The sequence below is a fragment of the Salarias fasciatus genome, chromosome 9 (assembly GCF_902148845.1).
Source record: "Salarias fasciatus chromosome 9, fSalaFa1.1, whole genome shotgun sequence".
NCBI lineage: Eukaryota > Metazoa > Chordata > Actinopteri > Blenniiformes > Blenniidae > Salarias > Salarias fasciatus.
In genome coordinates this window covers 14,643,483-14,663,802 of record NC_043753.1, presented here as the reverse complement: position 1 = coordinate 14,663,802, position 20,320 = coordinate 14,643,483, and the positions used below count along the sequence as shown (strand labels likewise).

Here is a 20,320-nt window from a genome sequence, read left to right as displayed (position 1 = left end):
GTTGAAAACAAAAGATCATTTTTCGGGGTTTCTGTGAGGTTCTCTCTCGCGTTCTGAAGCGGAATCAAGTTGCTCAGTGCGTGCTCGGAACAAGCACAAGAGGGGAAAAAGCGGAGATTCATTCAGAAAACGCTCGCTCAACAGTTTGAGCTGATAAATATTCATGGATTGACGGAAGTAAACTCAAGCACAGTGAAGAAACGTGTCATGAAAGTCGGTTATGATTCCAGGGTTTGGTGAGGATGTTCAACTACAACAGTTCTTTAAGAATAAGCCAAAACGAGGGTGGAGGGGGAAACGCACCTCCAACAGGAAGAAACCTCTGCCACATTTTTTAATTCCAAGTTATCAAATCTCGCTGAAATGGATGCTTTAGAAAACAATAAATGTGAAAAAAAGCCAAAAAGTTGTAATGTAACGCACGATTTTAATTTGAACAGTTTCCTGTAATGTTCGTTTTACAGAAAAGCAGAACGTGATAAAAGAATTGCGCCTTTATTATATTTTACAGTGAAGCTGCCCGATTTACAATAAAAAAAAAGTCTTTTTGTGACTGTGCAACGATAAAGCAATCTACAATTCTGTTGTCCATTGTTTCTACATACAGGATTCAGAGGAATAATCTCAAACGATTATGTAGAAGCCCGTGTGTGTCCATGCGTCTTTTTGCGATTTTGACAAAGATGCTTCTTTTCAGTTCGAATTGTGATCATGACTTGCTTCTCTTTTGTGGTGTAAAACTGCTCTCCGTATGTCTGCTAAAGTAGAATCACAGAGTAGACAAAAAAAAAAAAAAAAAAAAAAAAAGAAAGCTGCGTGTAACAGACACAGGCAAGATGCTGCCCTGTCAGCCGGCGTTCGACGGAGACGGCAAACACAATCTGACGTCCATCTTTCACATAATGAAGATATTGATGATGCATGAAAGAGGAATATTTTTAGACGCCTTCGTGCGGCCGCCTCCTCCAAAGGAAACCGGTAACATGATGTGAAATCTGTTATCTCCACTGAATTGATTTCATTATGGCACCTCCAATTACAAAACTACAATGCAGAAAAAGAGGCAAAGGCAGAGGGCGGAGGAGTGTGATTTTTTTTTTTTTTTTTTTTAAATCTCACAGGGAAGACGGGATGTTTCATCCCAATATCACAGCAATTGTCCCCCGAACGGCTGATAGCATGTGGCATAGCGGCCCGGTGACGAAACTAACCATTCCAACAGGCATGCACTGGCACATAATACTGTATTTTAATTGTAGTTTATATGCTTCTGCGAAATCCGGGCCAGAAGCTGTTCCATCATTATCTGAGTTTTGATATGTTTGTTGTTCATTCCCATGTCATCAAAGCACGTTGCGAAAAGGACTCATCGTCTCCGCTAAACCTTTCCAGAGTGTGCCAAGGCCTGTAAATCAGATTTAACTAGCGTGTATCTGTCAGCCACCAGAGCAAGAACCTTCTTCTGGACTGGTTTTCGCCGGCTGAGTCCCTTATACGTCGTTCGGCATGACAACAAACAGGAGCCGCGCTCTTAAAAATAGCACAAAGTGAATAATAAGTACAAACAAGTATTAAAGCTTTAAGACGGCCTGGGTGATGAGAGATGGATGAGGCAGGGGGAGGAGGAGGGGAGTACAGTAGTGAGTTACATTTTAAATGGCACGTTTACGGTGGGAACGCTCCGGGGTTGTGGAGAGAGAAAGTAACCCACAGATTCAGCCCCGGTGGGTGAAAGCCTCCAGTGTCAGATCACTTCTCCGTTTTGAAGATTAAGATATTTCCAGTCCACTGGCATTGTTTGTAAATATACTCAAACTGCAGAGCTTTCCTCGCGGACTGAGGCTGCTGTCGGGTAAATGCAGACGGCAGTAAAATAAGTGTGTAAAAGTGGAGCTAATAGAGCGATGGATAATGTGATTGCTGCAAAACTGATCGTTTCAGATAAAGGACTAAAGACAACATATTATAAGTGACACAATGGCAGGGAAGCAGTGGACACACACTCATGAATCCAATTGTTTTCGCTCTCTTTATCGTATCTCGCTTTTTGTTGCGAACGCCAATCGGGTGTGCCGTTTTTTAAAGGGAGCGGGGAGTGAATGAGGAACAGAACCCGCCCTTCAACTGTTTGTTACTCGTCTCCATCACCTGTTTTGGGGAGTTGCTGCTGGATGCACCGGGAGCGAGCGCCCGGAGGCACGGTTTGTCTGCTGGCTGGCGCACAGACGCGGGCCGTGGCCAAATCTGATTGGACGGAGAGAAGAAAACAACACCGCCAATCCAGCGGAGAGGGCAGGAGAGACGTGAGCGGTGAGAAACACAGCGCCGCAGAGAGGAGGCTGGTGAATAGTATGTAAATAAACTTTCCATTTGAACTTTTACCTGGGTTCACCAGATGTAAATCTTCAAAAGACATTCAATGGGAAGCTCTGCAGAGTTTCAATCACATTCAACCAGTGACAGAAAGAAAAGATGGACGAACAGAAGAGAAACCACCTTGTCCCCTATTGGGTCCTTAAGTGCCATGCTGTGGCAGCCCACCACTTCTAGAAACAGGGTTAAAGGTGGACAAAAGATTCTGACAACGGAAGTCAGTAGAGTATCAAAAGGTATTTGTCTAGCAGGAGGAGACAGAATCTTCCTTTAACAGGAAAAGCAAAGCAAATGAAACACGTCCGGTAAATGTATTTAAAATCCAAGTGAAGCAAGTGTGGTGTGATACTGACAACTAATACAGTCATCAAATTTAATCAGCTGAATCGATTTTAATAATTTAAAGGAAAATCAAGAAGCAGGAAAATCAGTTTTGTAGGTAATTATTGCAGGTGCTTTTCTTTTTTAACGTAATCAGTCAGTGTACTGAGAAGCAGAAAAACGAACACAAAAATCAGGTGAAAATATGACAAGTACAGAAAGGGTTCTGACAGATTTATGCACAAGCAATTTAAATCTGATGATAAATGATAGTCCTAGCCCATGTTTCTGGTCATTGAGTACGTTTTATGCAAAATCTTTTGCATTTTTCATCACAGAAGCATATATTTAGGCGAGGAACTATTGCTTTGTTTAGCTTAAGTTCATGCAGTGAACTTTTACTGTACATGTAGGTGTGCATGTGTGTGTCCACACTACTACTCCTGCTACTACCGCTGACCCAAATGTTATGGGCCCCAAGCTAAGTTGGGTACCGCACAGCAATAAGATTATGTTGTTTGATTCAATACCTGAAAAACAGGTGAAAAGTGCATGAAAATGAGGCACACTGAACCGCGTTGTTCTGCTGCAAAATCCATCTCATTTATTCACAAAACAATGCATCAATCAATTTATCATTCAATCACTCAATTAATAAGCAAACAAAACAATAAACATTTCCCAAAAACTGCAACAGTGTCTCTTCCATTCATAAGTCCTTTTACAGGTCGAAAGTGTGAATGTGTGTGTGTGTATCACAGTTCTTCAACATTTTCAAATCATCATCATCATTCAACATGGATAACAACAGTATTATTGTGAAACACATTTAAGACAATTTATATCATCATACTGATCCCATGTATCTGCCATTAAGCAATGAAAGTGACTGTGCAATTGATACACTATATTACTCTTAACTCACAATCACAGTGCAGCATGAATCTGGATTCATTAATTTACCAAACCGTAGCGTAAAGCTAGCTTTAGGGCAAGGTTTTAACTGTCTGTCAAAAAAACATATGGAAGCAGCATCACATTACAGGGAAATAACAATACAGCAGATCCAACAGGACTCAGGCACTTTAAACACAAATAAATGCACTTAAACAATAAATCATTGATTGTAATTTCTCCACATGAACATCACAGCACTTCAGACATATAAAGAATTTCAGAAGAAGATATTAGAAAATGGAATCAGGAATGTCCAGCTGCTCATCACACAATACTGAAGAAAACTTAGGATCTCTATAAACTCAACAAACTCTTCAACAACTCTATAACTTTCAAGTGCTCAGGAAACAACATTCAGACAGGGATTAATTATAAATTCACACATTTCAAGATGTAGTGGAGACATAGTATGGCCGGCGCCATTACTGACGGTCACAAAACAGCTCCAAATTCGCGGACTTTTTCATACTCCTAAAACTCGTCATAAAACGCTCAAAACCTTCTTTCAACCATAAAACAGCATGCTCACATCGTCTCTACATGTCAGAGCATCTATATTTGTGTGTTTCGTTTCATACTGACCTGAAAAACAGGTGAAAAGTGCATGAAAATGAGGCACACTGAACCGCGTTGTTCTGCTGCAAAATCCATCTGAAGATGGAGGGGTGGTCTCACACCTTAAGAGGAGCATCCAGAAACAACGAACACACTCAAAGGTTCCTACCCTCAATTTAAATGCTACAGTGGCCCTCACTGTTATTCTTCTGGTTTTTAACCCTTTTAACAATTAACATTGGCAACAATAAATGCAAATAATAAAGGTATTAAGGCATTTGCCTATTTTTAAAATATGAAATAAATCACATTTGTGAGGGGATCACACGCTCCCCGACAAAAAGAAGTGGCTCCTGACACTTGATGTTGATAATAGTAGAATAATAATAGAAAACCCTGAATTTCAACATTAACTCCAAACAGTGCATATTAATAAGAACGCGACACGCCAAGCATGCCCTGAGGTCGGTATGTCTTTGGTGTGCACAAAGTCTCTGGCACTTGCAGTGTCTCAGTTCAGTTCAGTTCAGTTCAAAAACAATGCATAGGATAAGTAGGGTTTAAGAAAGGATACGTTGGGATGGGCGGGAGCATGGATGGTGGAAAGGGAAGGTTGTGGGGCTGGGGGTAGCACAGCTGGGGCCACTGCATCAGATGGGCTCCGACTGCATTCACCATGGGACGTGGCTGGTAGGATGGCTGGCCAAGAGACGGGTAGGTGAACACATAGCCAGGACGTCTCACCCTCGTGGACTGTCTGAGCGAGGCTTGGCGTTGAGGCTGTGGCATCTCGATGTCTCCCTCCACGTCAACTGCTTCAGGTGTTTCCTGGTCACCATTGGTTGGAGGCTGATCTGTGTCAGGTCCAGTCTCACTGTGTACTTCTGGTTCCTCTTCTGTAGTGGTTTCTCTCTCTTGTTCAGGTTCAGCAACAGCTACCTCTCCCTGATGGACTTGTCCTTCCTCAAAGTCCTTCTGTGGCTCATCTTCTGGTGAGTAACGGGTCACACTTTCTGGTGGGGCAGGGGCAGAGCGGGATGGACCACGCAGCCAGTAGTGGTACACGACATCCTCTTCTTCAGAGTCACCGTCTTGGCTCTGCGTTTGCTCTGGGGGTTTTGGAGGTGTCTTGGCTTTCTTTTGTGACTCACGTGTGCTGGTGACTGGTGCCTTCTGGGGGGCTTCAATCGGCAAGTCATTCACCTGCAGCAGCAGATTTCTATGCAGAGTACGGGTTGGGCGGTTCCCTGTCTCTGGGGCTACTTTGTAGACAGGATTGTCTCCGACCTGCTCCTTCACCACATAGATGGTCTGCTCCCAGTAGGATCGGAGTTTTCCAGGCCCACCTCTCTCGCTGAGATTACGCACGAGGACTCTGTCGCCAGGCTGGAGAGTCACACCTCTACTCCTCTTGTCATAGTACTTTTTGCCTGTAGCACTGGACTGTTGACTGCTTTCATTGGCTATCCTGTAGGCCTCAGTCATTCTTGCTGCCCATTTCTCAGCAAATCCTCTGTGGGTATCTGCTTCTCCATCTGTCAGGAGGCCAAACAGAAGGTCAACGGGGAGACGGGGGTGGTGGCCATACAGTAGGTAGTAGGGGGAAAATCCAGTGGCTTCATGCTTCGTGCAATTATATGCGTGGACAACATGAGGCAGGTGGTCCTTCCAGTTTTCTTTTTCCTTTTCTTCAAGGGTCCTCAGCATCTGCAATAGCGTGCGATTTAGCCTCTCAGCAGGGTTACCTTGGGGGTGGTAAGCGGTGGTTCTTGAGTGGCCTACACCGCCAAGTTTTCTCAGGGACTTAAACAGGTCATTCTCGAACTCACGTCCAAGGTCATGATGCAGCTTTGACATGTATCCAAACCGAGGGATGAAGTCGTTGAATAGCTTGTCCGCCGCCGTCTTTGCTGCTTTGTTCCGGGTGGGGTAAGCTTGTACGAACCGGGTGAAATGATCGATTACAACGAGTATGTACTCACATCCACCACGGGAGGGCTCTAGGTGGAGAAAGTCTATACACACCAATTCCAGAGGGGCGTTTGATGTGATACTGCCCATGGGCGCTCTCTCGTGCACAGCTGGTTTTTTCTGCTTAAGGCATGGGCACTTTCTCGTGACATACTCTTCGATCTCCCTTTTCATGAATGGCCAATAGAAGCGCTCTCTTGCTAGAGTCAGGACTTTCTCGACTCCAACATGGCCCATGTTGTTATGCAGGTAGGTGAGAGCTAGCGGTCTGTAGATGGCAGGCAAGACCAGCTGTCGTCGACCTGTGGTTTTCCTGTACAGAAGGCCATCTTCTATGTGCAGTTTGCCCCACTCTCTTAAGAGCCTCATGGTGTCTGTGTTGTAGTTCCCTCTGTTGCACTCAGTCAGCGGGGTGTTGCTTTCCTTTAACTCAATGATCTTCCTGATCGCAGGGTCGGCTCTTTGTTCATTTACCAGCTCGTCATGACTGATGGCCCGCAATGGTCCTAGGTGAGGTTGGTCTTGGGATGCTAAGCTGAGGGCGGCGACCCAGGCAACGTCCCTCTGTTGGGCTCTTCGGGTCCCTTCCCACACAGTGCACACGGCTTCGTCCGTCAACTCCTCCGAGCACTCTGTCATGAGGGCTTCCATGTCAAGGGGGCAGCGGGACAGGGTGTCGGCGTCGATGTTGCTCTTGCCCGGCCGATACCTGACGTCAAAGTGGAAATCGGCAAGCTGTCCCACCCACCGGTGACCTACTGCATTTAGCTTGGCAGTACTCAGGACATACACGAGGGGATTATTGTCGGTGAAGACAGTAAAGTGAGGCGCGTAGAACAAATAGTCCCGGAATTTATCACATACCGCCCACTTTAACGCCAGGAACTCCAGCTTGCCACTGTGCAGGTGGTAGTTCTGTTCCGCCGGGGTCAATGTGCGTGAGCCGTAGGCGATCACTCTTAACTTTCCGTCCTGGTGTTGATAAAGAACTGCTCCCAGGCCTTTTTGGGACGCATCTGTATGGAGGGTGTAGGGCTGGTTATAGTCGGGGTACGCCAACACTGGGGGTGTCATCAGCATGTCCACCAGATGTTCCAGGACCTGTTGGTGTTCTTCTTTCCACTCAATCGGGGTGTGAGACGAAAGTTGGGGGGATTTCGTCTTGCCTCGTTTGGGTTTGGACTGGAAGTTGTCAGATGGTACTTTGAGCAGGTCATACAGGGGCTGAGCTTTGCGTGAGAAATCTTGTACAAAGCTTCTGTAGTAGCTCAGGAAGCCTAGTACTTGTCTCACATCTCCGACTGTCTTTGGTGCCCTTTGTTTCAGCACTCGCACTGCCTCCAGATCCTTGGGATCCACTCTCACTCCATCTGCAGACACCAACCGACCGACATAGCGGACTTCTCTGCGGAACAGCTCGCATTTCTCTGGCTTCAGTTTCACGCCATGGCGCTGGAGAGCTTGGAGGACTCTGCGTAGCACCTGCACATGTTGGTCAAAATCCTTTGAAAAGCACAGGACGTCATCCAGATAGGGGATGCAGCAGTCATCTCTGAGCGTGTCGAGCATTTCCTCCATGCTCCTTTGAAATGCTGCGGGGGCGTTGGATAACCCGAAGGGTATTCTGACCCACTCGTACAGTCCCCACGGGGTCGTGAACGCTGTCATGTGTCTTGAACCCTCAGCTATAAAGCCTTGGTGATAGGCTTTGCCCTGATCGAGGATCGAAAACCAGCTGTAACCTCCCAGAGAGTCAGTGAGATCCTGGATCCGGGGGAGGGGATGTCGGTCTGGCACTGTCTTGCTGTTTAAGAGCCGGTAATCAATACACAGGCGCAAGGTCCCATCTTTCTTTCTCACACATATGACAGGAGCTGCGTAGGGGGACTGGGACTTTACGATCCATCCCTTCACCAGCAGCTCTTGGACGTATTCTTTCACTTCTTTGTAGAGTGGTTTTGGAATTGAAGCGTAAGCCTTCTGCACTGGGATGTCGTCCTTGAGTCTGATCTCCATCTTTAGTGAGGGAATGCAGCCGATGTCACTGCTGTCTCTCGAAAAGGCCCCAGATTCCTCACGTAGCACTCTCTCCACCACCTGCTGTTGTGTTGGATCCAGGTGGCTGATATCAACAGGCGGTAGCCAGGGCTCAGTGTGGGGTGTGCTGAGAGAGGCGGTGTGGTTAACCTCTACCGTTGCTGAAGCCAGAGTGACGCCAGCCTGGTGGATCACTTCGGTGTCTGCTTCGAGGACCTTGTTGACATGCTGGATAACACCTAGATTCGTTCTCTTCGGTAGGGTGACATCATGCTTTGAGTGGTTAGAAATGGGCACTTTAACATGAGGTCGCCGTGTGTGGTTGATTTCTAGCAGGCCTTCTCCCACACTCAGCTGGTCTAAAACAGGGTTCTCTCCTGCAGGCTCATACAGGACAAGGGGATCAGTGGTGTCAAAGTTGGGGGGAATCCTGCACCACACATGTACTGCCCTTCCTGCTGGGATAACAACATTGTCTCTGCCCACTCTTACAGTGGCTGGGTCACAGAATGTCTTTTGGGGGACTTGGATGTTGTTGACCATGGCCACCACCTGTTCTTCCTCCATTCCGAAGGCACTCTGCAGGAGGCTGAGTAACGTGGTAACCGCAACATCAGAGGACTCTTGTCTCTTGATCACCTGTTCCAGTACGTTGGCTCCTACCAGTGGCTGGGATTGAGTTGACTGACTGACGAGGAAGGGGGTCTGGACAATGAGGTTGGGGTCTTCATTCCCGGTGAGGTTAATGGTGAGCTCCACCCAGCCGTCATAGGGGATGGGCTGGCCATTCGCTGCGTAGACTTCCAGGTTTGTTTCAAGAAGTTCCTGCAGCGATCTCACTGGGTAGCTGGGGATGTGCTTTTTAGCCCATTCTCTATCAATAATGCTCACCTGGGAGCCAGTGTCAAACAGGACTGTTGCAGGGTGTCCATTAATCAAGCATTTCAGCTGGCTTTTCTTTCCCACCAGGGGCGCTTGGCATCTGTGATCACTCTGGCAAGTAACGGCTTGGGTTGGGCGTGATTTGGGGTTTTTGGACTGTTTTGGTGGATGTTTGGGGGCGGGGTCTACTGACTGGGACTGAGGCGGTGCACCGATCCCTGGCTGTCCCTCGTCAGAGACCGACTCTCGTTTCCCGGCAACCTGGTCCTCTTCAGGCACCCCACTGCCCGGTGTCCTGTCTCCCCACACACGAAGCAGTGGTTGCAATCCTGCAGGCTCTCTTCCGTACACCTTGGACAACGAGCGGTCCTACGCCTCGCTTGGAAGGACTGGGGGGTGGATGGTGGCTGGACCTGGTGGTGTGATTGGGGATTGGGTGGGGGAAAGGCTTGATTGGGGCATGACTGGAGGGGGTAGTGTGACTGGGGATGGGGTGAAGGACGGGCTGGCGATGGCGGAGGGAAAGTGTGGCTGGGGGGTGAGTGGAAGGGTGGATAGGACGTGATTTGGGCTGGTAACTGACCTGGAGGGGACAAGGGGTGAGCCATCTGGTTGCTGTTCGCTTGAAAGTCCATGAACGTGGCCATCATTTGTGTCAGGGTCTCCACCTGCGCACTGAGTTGCTGAATGGTCTGGACGTTCTTGTTATCTGTTGCGGATCCTCTAGATTTGTCATCCTTCTGTCCATCTGTCTCCACCTTGGCACTGTGGGCGTGGTTTGTCTTTTGGCGGGGGAGCTGACCAAGTCTGCGCTGGTGCTCATTCTCATCGCTGATCATTTTTGTCATTTGGCCGAGGATTTCTTCATCTGTGACTTGGCTGTTTGTGACAAGGGGCCTCAGTCGCTGTCGCAGATCTGCATACTTCGCTCCCAGACCTTGGTAGATCGTATTGAGAAAGACCTCTTGGATGGTTTTCGAGTCATAGGAAATATCTGTGTCGGCCTGCTTGGACTGGAAGAGGAGTCGCTGCTTGAGTCCAATCATGCGGTACAGGAACTGCTGAGGCGACTCTTGTTCTGCTTGCCGAGCACACATGAGCTCCTGAAACACTTCTGTCGTGGCCTTCTCTCCAAGATGGGATCTGAGGTAGATCTTGAGCTCAGCAACAGTCAAATCTTCTTTGCTTAACAACATGTCCTTGAATGTACCTGGTTTGATGATCCTCAGCACGCCCCGGACCACCTCAGTATCTGGAAAACCTTCTTTGACTCCTTCGTCAAGCTGTTTACTGATACTATTGTAACTAACCTCAGAGTTCTGGTCCCCAACTTGGCCTCCATATACTTTGAACTCTCGTCGTGGAAGGTAAGGAAGATCTTTTAGGGGCACCATTCTCTCCGACGTGCTCTGAGCAGGGGTCCATGACACTGATCCACCCTGGCGGCTGTGTGTGGGGGCAGAGGAGGCGGCTGCAGACTCACATTGTGTCAGTTTCTTGCCAAGCTCCTCATACATTTTCCTCAGCTCCTCTATTGGCTGGTTCGCCGTGTCAGCAGGGGGGCTGGAATGGGGATGAGGCCGCACAACGGTGCTGCTGATTTGGGGTTCAGGTGATGTTGGTGCGTGGTCTGATGGGACCGTAGTGACAGGGGGAATGGCATGGGCTGTAACATCAGCTGGCAGCATTCTATCCATTATAATCTTGTTAATCAAGTCGTTCAGCATCAGCAGTGGGCCAGTACCTTCATCTTCACTTTCTAGAAGGGTGCTCGACTGCATGTAGGAAATGATGTACTCCATACATTCCTCCTCTTCAGTTGAGCTCAACTGTCCAATGCCGTCACCTCCAATGTCCTTTGCAATCTGGTAGAGGTCAGCGCCCGACAGCTTAAACAGGTTCCTTTTAATGCTCCACACAAGTTCCTTCCGAGCTCGTGACATGGTGTGTGTTTCTGCGGTGTCTCGTTGGGGAAAATGCTGGCCTTGGTGAACCAGTGGTGTGGCTACTGAGTGACTGACGTGCTTTGACTCACTATTCAGCAGTGCAGCTCCCTGGTGAGATCCTTTTCTTTGTCCCCACCCTTGGACACCCACCTGCTGACTTTTAGTCCGCAGTCACGTCTCGTCACCTTGGTCCCTTGGTCCTAGTATCACTGGATCAGCTTCCAACCAGATGGTGGCGCCGATCCCGGACGAGCCCCCACTTTTTGTTATGGGCCCCAAGCTAAGTTGGGTACCGCACAGCAATAAGATTATGTTGTTTGATTCAATACCTGAAAAACAGGTGAAAAGTGCATGAAAATGAGGCACACTGAACCGCGTTGTTCTGCTGCAAAATCCATCTCATTTATTCACAAAACAATGCATCAATCAATTTATCATTCAATCACTCAATTAATAAGCAAACAAAACAATAAACATTTCCCAAAAACTGCAACAGTGTCTCTTCCATTCATAAGTCCTTTTACAGGTCGAAAGTGTGAATGTGTGTGTGTGTATCACAGTTCTTCAACATTTTCAAATCATCATCATCATTCAACATGGATAACAACAGTATTATTGTGAAACACATTTAAGACAATTTATATCATCATACTGATCCCATGTATCTGCCATTAAGCAATGAAAGTGACTGTGCAATTGATACACTATATTACTCTTAACTCACAATCACAGTGCAGCATGAATCTGGATTCATTAATTTACCAAACCGTAGCGTAAAGCTAGCTTTAGGGCAAGGTTTTAACTGTCTGTCAAAAAAACATATGGAAGCAGCATCACATTACAGGGAAATAACAATACAGCAGATCCAACAGGACTCAGGCACTTTAAACACAAATAAATGCACTTAAACAATAAATCATTGATTGTAATTTCTCCACATGAACATCACAGCACTTCAGACATATAAAGAATTTCAGAAGAAGATATTAGAAAATGGAATCAGGAATGTCCAGCTGCTCATCACACAATACTGAAGAAAACTTAGGATCTCTATAAACTCAACAAACTCTTCAACAACTCTATAACTTTCAAGTGCTCAGGAAACAACATTCAGACAGGGATTAATTATAAATTCACACATTTCAAGATGTAGTGGAGACATAGTATGGCCGGCGCCATTACTGACGGTCACAAAACAGCTCCAAATTCGCGGACTTTTTCATACTCCTAAAACTCGTCATAAAACGCTCAAAACCTTCTTTCAACCATAAAACAGCATGCTCACATCGTCTCTACATGTCAGAGCATCTATATTTGTGTGTTTCGTTTCATACTGACCTGAAAAACAGGTGAAAAGTGCATGAAAATGAGGCACACTGAACCGCGTTGTTCTGCTGCAAAATCCATCTGAAGATGGAGGGGTGGTCTCACACCTTAAGAGGAGCATCCAGAAACAACGAACACACTCAAAGGTTCCTACCCTCAATTTAAATGCTACAGTGGCCCTCACTGTTATTCTTCTGGTTTTTAACCCTTTTAACAATTAACATTGGCAACAATAAATGCAAATAATAAAGGTATTAAGGCATTTGCCTATTTTTAAAATATGAAATAAATCACATTTGTGAGGGGATCACACAAACACTGACCCCAATGGCCAATCAAAAGCCTGGAATCTACCGAGTCTAACTGCTTGTATGTATTTCCATATATTTACAACGTTCAGTTCACACGTTTCTATGAGAAGGTGGTAATTTATGCAGATGTGCATGTATTCCACAAACAAATGTATACATTCCTCTCATGGAAATCCACCTTTAAGCAATGCATTACCATTATGGAAGAGGTGGCTCCATATTTATTTGGTTAATCCAGAAGTAGTGATTACATAATAATTGCTATAAAGACAGGTGAGGAAAATATCAGGCAGGAAGCTATGAAAGCTCACAAAGTGGAATTCACAAAGAAACCCACTCCCAAAAGATGTATTAAAAGATAATCATAGGTTGCTAAGCTGGTATCTATTTCCACCTAGAAATGTTGAGTGTGTGTGTGTGTGTGTGTATAAAAACAACTCGAACAGAGCAACACTGTATGCCTGCGAGGCTTTTGGATAATTGAGTCATTTTATATCATCTAGTCAGAAGTTTTATTTATACTGGAAAAGGGAAAAAAAAAAAATCTCCAAACTATCCAAATTAGTTTGCACTCTCCTCTTTCTCTCACACGATCTCCCTCCACTTGTTTGTTTATTTATATATTTTGTAACGACAAAGTACAACAGCCTTACCATTTGGTGGGTTTATAGGCACAGTTACTTTCACAAAACGGGAAAAACCAGGGAGCACATAAACCCGTTTCATTGATAAAATAATAGGAGCCCGGTGGTAGGTATTTTAAATGTAATTAAAAATGAAACTGACTCAGAGTTGGAGACCATCAGGTGAATAAAACTGCATAACAGCTCACCACTAACTTATAATTGTTTGCAACTGATCAGGAGTGAAGGAGCTTAATCACAAACGGCGAAAATAGCTAGAATGCGCTTTATTAGGGACTGTGCTTGACGAATACCTGGCTACTATGTTTTACAATGTGCAGGGCACTTCCCCATGCGGACAAGCTTGTGGGGGCTATGGAAACAGCCACAAGTGCCCCAGGTGCCCTTGAGCCAGGTCATCCGCCGATCACTGAAACGACGACGAGTGATACTTCAGAATGATCTCCGTCGGCCTCCTCATACAGCTTGGAATGGTTTAGGATGCATACATGAGGTAGCTGTTTTCACCGCGGAGCAACATGTGGCGTTTTTATGGAGCGCCTGACTTAGCCTGAGAGGGAATTAAAACATGGGAAACGGCAGGTCCCTCGGTGCGCCGTAAACTTAGCGTGGAAGCGTTTCAAATGCAGATGCACCTGGGATCAACAAACACACTTGGACTTCCCAAATGCTTGTTTTTTTTATACACTCGCACACACACGGCTACCACAACCACCACCTCAGTCCTCAGCAATGAAGAACAGGTTGTTGTTCTCTTTTTTTTTTTTTTTGAGAAAACACACAGAAACATGGTTGCCAGTAGATTTGTTATACCCTGAATGATTAATGCAGGACAAATAATAGATGTTCTGTGGAGATTTATCCATTCATCAGTTTGGGTGAGGCGTGCAGGGAGGGGTGCGGCGGAGGCTGAGGATGGGCCTCCAGAGAGTTGCATCAGTATTTAAATGGATTTCACTTCTCTGACCTTGCCTCATAACTGCAGGACATTGTCACCAGAGAGATAGAGACAGGATGGTGAGAGAAAGATGGAGAAAATTAGAGGCAGAGAAAGCGAGATAAAGACGGAATTAACGAGAGGGAGCGAGAGGGGAAGAGGAAATAATTATGAGCAAACTAACTGTGTGTTAGACGTGCGTCCACAGAGAGCAAAGTCGGGATTATCAACAAGAAAAATGAGGAAAAGATTTGACCTGAAATGCCATTCAGAGTCAGCTGGGGTGTCTTTCCAACTTTCAAACAACTTTCTATTTGTCTAACCAGAGAATTATTACATTCTCACATTGTATTTAATGTGACGCCACCAAAGATTCCTGCATCTTTAAACACAGTGCAAGCAAATGTTTAAGTCCGTAGTGTCAAAACAATTACCAATCAGACCTGCGGTGACTTCAAGCTCACAATGGCTAAAAGGAGAGCTGATGATATAGTATAAACAGTTGCTGCACGGTGCATCAAATTCTGATTACATCAACAGCCACGACTTGTCACTTATATTATCAGAGCTGCCTGTCACTGCTGTTTTCTTTAAAGTTCAGATTTATTTTTACAGGGCGCCACACATTAGCGTGTATTTGTGCTCCAACGCATTAGCCAATATATAGCTACATGTAAAAAATCCACACCGCATTACTCGGGGAGTTATTTGTTGACTTTTGCCATCTTGTTTCAGATGTCTACATGAGACAGGAAAAGCAGTGATTACAGATGAAAAAAGAAGAGCGTGAGTGAAGTGTCACCTCTGGCTCCCTTCTCTCTCTCTCTCTCAAACGCGCACGCAGTTTCTCATGCACAAATCACACACAATCACTCATATGCTCGTCCATATAGTTTCTGTCACTTTCCCCTATCTGACACCTCCCCCCTCCTTACGAGTCAGTGGGAAACGCGCTCATTTGACCCAGACCACCAATGGGACCGCGGTCGTCCCTCACTGACACCCACATCACTGCAGATTAACCAATCATATTGCAGTGTTGGCCTGTCAGGGAGCTGACAGCTCGGATTTCCATAAAGGAAACAGCACGCTGATTTGGTGTGTGCACGTATGTGTGTGTGTGTGTGTGTGAGATCCGAAGTGACCCAGGGCGCGTCTGGCCGCAAAAAACCCTAACATGTGCACTCGGTCCGAGGTAGCCAGGGGCCTCTCTTTTCACACATGCACGCATGTACTTGTGCATGCACACACGCAGACAAATTCCTGCCCCCTCAGCAAAGGAAAAGAGCCCTGGAAAGCACGGGAGACTCAGGGGTGACCAGCACCGCCATCTCCACCCACCTCTCCTACCAGCATTACATCAGAATTGATTGACCCTTGCACTGAGTTGTGATTCGGAGCTGCACTGTGCAAAGGATTGACAGCCTGGAACTAGTTGTTATTTCAGGTGGTTTTTGTCTCTTTTTCTGCAGCCTTCGCTCTTACGATACTTGCTGAGTTCTTCTGTAGTGAAGGAATGACACGGCGCGGTGCACAAATATCAATATTTCTTGCACATAACGGAGTAATTAGTACCACAGATAGAGAGAGAGAATAACTCTACACTTTATTGTCAATCTAATACTTGAACATGGATGCGGAGTCAAACAGATGGAGGGCACAGAATGACGGAGACACCGAGACACACGGGGAGAGCTCTGATAGGCTCGGTTGGGGGAAAACGGGTGGAGAGGAACGTTGGTCCCCAACGAGGCGAGCTAACTGGGGGGAAATTAGGTCAGTGTGTTCCCTCTGACTCCACAGCAAGAACAGGCGGTGCATGTGTATGCATGTGCACGCTCCGCCGGTACACCTTTTGTGTCACGCTGCACCAGCAACGGCGATGCAGAGAGAAATATGCAGGTCTTTGATGGGCCGAGCGGACGGTTTCAGTGGAAACCACTGGCTCTAACATGTTGGATATGGATCAGTGTGAAAGCACAAGTTCAGCCTGACTTTGATCCAACTCAGTTTCACTACAACTATATCTGCAGCGCAAATGAAGACTAAATAAAAGGGTCTGATAATCTGAAGTGACTCTAAATTGTAAAAGTGCATTTATTGTGATTCATCGCTGAATTAAATCAAACAAAACAAATGTGTAACTAATCATAACACTATAATCAGTCGCAAAATAGCTTGAAATATGACACAAAAGAACTAAGGTTATTTGACATTTATCCCCACAAGCCCACTGTGTCTTTTGTGAGAAACTCTTCGGGGACAAGTGGAGTCACTTCCGCAGTAATTTGTCCTCCAGAGATTGGGGGGAAGCTCATCTTTTCTACCTTTTCACGCCTGGTCGTCACTCCGTCTCTCTATTCCTGTCTTCTGATCAGGACAAGTCACACATACCATAATTGATATGAGATTTAGGGGGTATATTTTAATGTAATTAGAATCTTGATAATTGGACTAATTAGATCTAATTGCTATGTGGGAATGACTTTGATTAAAACAGGTTTATCTCCTCAAAACCAGAGTAGGAAAAAAAAAATAGGTGACTTTGGGAAGGCACGATGCTAAACTAGTTGACAGTAATTATGGCTGCATGAAAAAAAAAAGAGACACAAAAATGCTTTTCCTAAATACAAAAACTGATGATTACTTAAGATTATATGTGTAACAGTTTTTTTTTAATTTTATTTAAGGTGGCCTACAAGGTTTGCACAATTTCAGAGGAAGCTTCTGTGAGTTATAAGTCTTTGCAAAGTATTCTCTAAAAGTGTAAACTGAATTCAGACTGAGGTATATTTACCTTTATCCAAAAGCATAAAATTCACATGATTGAATTACCGCGGCCATACTGAATCAGGTGCTTTGATTCTGCTCAGCTCATTCTCGTCTGTGAGGGAAAAAAAAAGGTGGTTAAGATCACACTTGTAAACATCAAATGTGCTGCAAGGTCGGCATGAGTCTTTCATGCATGTTCAAACACATACGGCAGCGTTATAAATGAGAAAGAAAAAAAAAAACAGAGAGAGATCATTCCTGGCTTGTTTTCATTTTCATTCACTCACGACTGACTTGCAACTGTCAACATCTGCAGTGAAAATACACTTCGCTCACATTATGCTTTATGGGTATCTTGACTTCATGCACCAGGATGGCCTTTATTTAATTTCACATCAGATGATTCTTGTGCTTGAAACATGATCGATATTATCAAATTAAAATAACACAAACCCCTATGTAGGTTAGGAAAACTTTTGAAGTTTAAGATAGAAAAATACTGTACTGTGTGTGTTTTACTTAATGAATAAACTCATGACTGTGGCATAGAGATGTATGCATTGCATTAAAATGCCTGTGTGGCTGTCAGATCATGTGAACTGAATCTTAGAGTTTCTAAGTGTTTGCTCAATAATGCATGAGCATCTGATTTGCACATTTGTGTCAGGATGCCCTATAAAAATCTCAATAAGCTCAGTCTCTCGTGGCTCAATAGATGGCAGTAATATCCCTCAATCACTGCAGTATGAATCCTCTTTCCGCTTAAAATACAGGGAAAACACAGGCGTGTGTGCGTGTTCATACTGTAAACGCTCAGTTCGGGAACGCACTCACACACTCTCACGTGCGTATGAATACGCGGAGATGCAAACCCAGCTCTGGAGATGCCAGAAGAGATGGAGACGACACCATAATGGCAAATGAAATCTGTAAACAATCCTTTTTTCTGCTTCTCTGTCAGTCCTCAGGTGATGTAGAGAAGCCCAGAATAAGTCAAACAGCACAGTGGGAGAGATGGGTGAGACTGAGGAACTGTCTTTGACTTCGCTTGCAGAAAGCCAACGCATCGTTCTAATAGTCTGATTAGGCGAGGGCAAGAAAGCGGCTTTTAGCTCAAAGACACTGAAATGTGTGCGCTTGCGAGGATGAAATCAATAGCAGCTGCACCTTCACAGGGCATCAGGGAACAGCCGGGGCTCCGACTCAATACAATCCGTACCTATAACTGACAGAAACGTCTCATCTCACGGAACCCGGCAACTGCTCAGAGGTAAAAAGCGGCACTATGAATAATCGTGAAAACCATTTAATTGTGTCTCTTTGTGCGCAGTCTGCCTCGGCTCTGTGTTCGTTTTGTATTCACTCTCCCTCAAGATAGTCCCTGTGTCGTCATTTGTTGGCAGGATACGCTGGTAATCATTTGAATTCCCCCAGTATGTTCAGAAGATGTCAGGGAGTAGTCTCTGATCTTGTTTAATATGTGACCAGCAGCTATAAATTACAAACTCCCAGAAATGAGGAAACATGGGTACTTTTTAAATCTCCAGGGAGAACTCGCTTTATGTCTCTCTTGCACATACATAGACTCTCTCTCTCTCTCTCTCTCTCTCTCCCTCACCAGGGCAGCAGTGTGTCTGGTAATCTCCTCCCCTTAATTTAGTTGACGTTCAAATAAAAAACAAATACCTGTGACTTTTTTGTTGAAATAAGCAATTTCGCTCTCAGCCTGTTTCGACGCTCCATGGGCGTACGGCGCTGCTCCATGTAGCGCTCATCAAATTTGGCCAAGGTATACGAGTGTCTGTGCTCCGTGCTCTGTTTATATTTCATACATTCTTGTTTTCTTATTAAAATCAAATGCTGCGAGCCACAAGAGGAAGAGGAAAAAACAATTTTTCCTCAGACCTCCTTTGTTGCATGTTGTTGTTTAGAGAAGAAAGAAAAGCCTAAAACACACACTGACTTTATGAGTTGAGCAACGTCTTGTTTGGTGTTTGTATAAAACATTGCGACAAACTAATTTTTAACTTAAGAACGACATTGATTTGAAGAGATTTGTGCACAACTCAGAACTCAGGCCACGAATGCCTTTGCTTGTGACTCATTTACATTAAATCATAATTGAGATGTAACAGGCACGCCTAATAAAAGCCATTTTTAATAGAAGAAACGCGACTTCAGCATCTCTATCCGTCTAAAAGGTGTTCCACACACTTTGTTGCAGGTGTCTGGTTGTCTTTCACCACTTGTCATCCTTGTTCATCTTTTCTTTTTTCTTTTAATTTCCCCTCACATCTGAGTTTTTTTTTTTGCCAGGCTGAGGCAGGATAATGAGTGGTGAGACTTACTGTAGGGAGAACGTAAACTCCTCCATCTCCTCCGTGGAGAGGTTCTCCACTGAAGGCTGCATCTTGTGTTTGTCTGGCTGCCGAGGCGGCGCGCTCCTGCCGCTCATGCTGGGGCCGCAGCTATTTGTCTTCTTGATTGGCTTCTTCTGTGAGGAGCAGGAATCGGGGAGAACACATGCGGATGTCATTTGTAATCAAAGCAGGAAACAGGCTTCTGGATTTATCTTGGGGGATGCACACGGTGACAGCGACAGTGTGTGTGTGTGTGTATATGTGTGTGTGTGGCACTTTGGAGCCTCTCCTATATCTCACGCGCGCCTCAATTGACACGAAACAAGAATGACGGCAAAAATCGCGTACGGCACGCCATCCTTCAAGTTGAGTTCATTTGGGAAGCGCGCGTACAGTGACGCCGGTGTTAAATATGTGATATTTGAGCAGCTGGCGCCGTTTTTTTTTTTTTTTTTTTTTTCCACACAAGTCGTTTACTGTCACCGTCATAAACACAGTCAAATGGAGTTAGGAAGTGGGGTTTTAAATTTTTCACTAAGGTACTTGGGAGCAGATATTATTTGTTAAGCCGCCAACATGTTAACGGCTTGCTTTCCCTGGCCCTGTCAGCCCTGCCTGTGTTGCCCTTGGGTGGGCTTAGTGCCTTTCTGCTTGAAGTTGTGAAATACACACTGATATATGTTAATGAGATCCACAGTTGGAATAAGCAGCCTCTCTCTTTCTTCAACCCCCTTTTCTCACTCTACCTCTCTCTCCTTCATTTTTTTCCCCGTCTCTTCCTCCCCTCCATGTCTCTCTTACTCTTTCTCTCTCTCTCTCTCTCTCTCTCCGAGATAAACTAGGCCCAGGAAGTAGTAAATGGGTAGAGCCCCATAAAAGCTCCATCCGTTTTCATAGGGCAATCTTTGCCAAAGCAAGCTTGGATTCC

The 20,320-nt window shown here is 45.4% G+C and overlaps 1 protein-coding gene across 1 annotated transcript in view; it reads right to left on the bottom strand.

Annotated features, from left to right (window-relative positions):
• ofcc1 (orofacial cleft 1 candidate 1) overlaps nt 1-20,320 on the bottom strand; it is a 74,863-nt gene that overhangs the window by 25,309 nt on the left and 29,234 nt on the right. Inside the window, exon 17 of the mRNA XM_030100079.1 lies at nt 19,381-19,526. Within this exon, the coding sequence (XP_029955939.1) occupies nt 19,381-19,526 (146 nt within the window). The remainder of the gene's footprint in view (nt 1-19,380; nt 19,527-20,320) is intronic.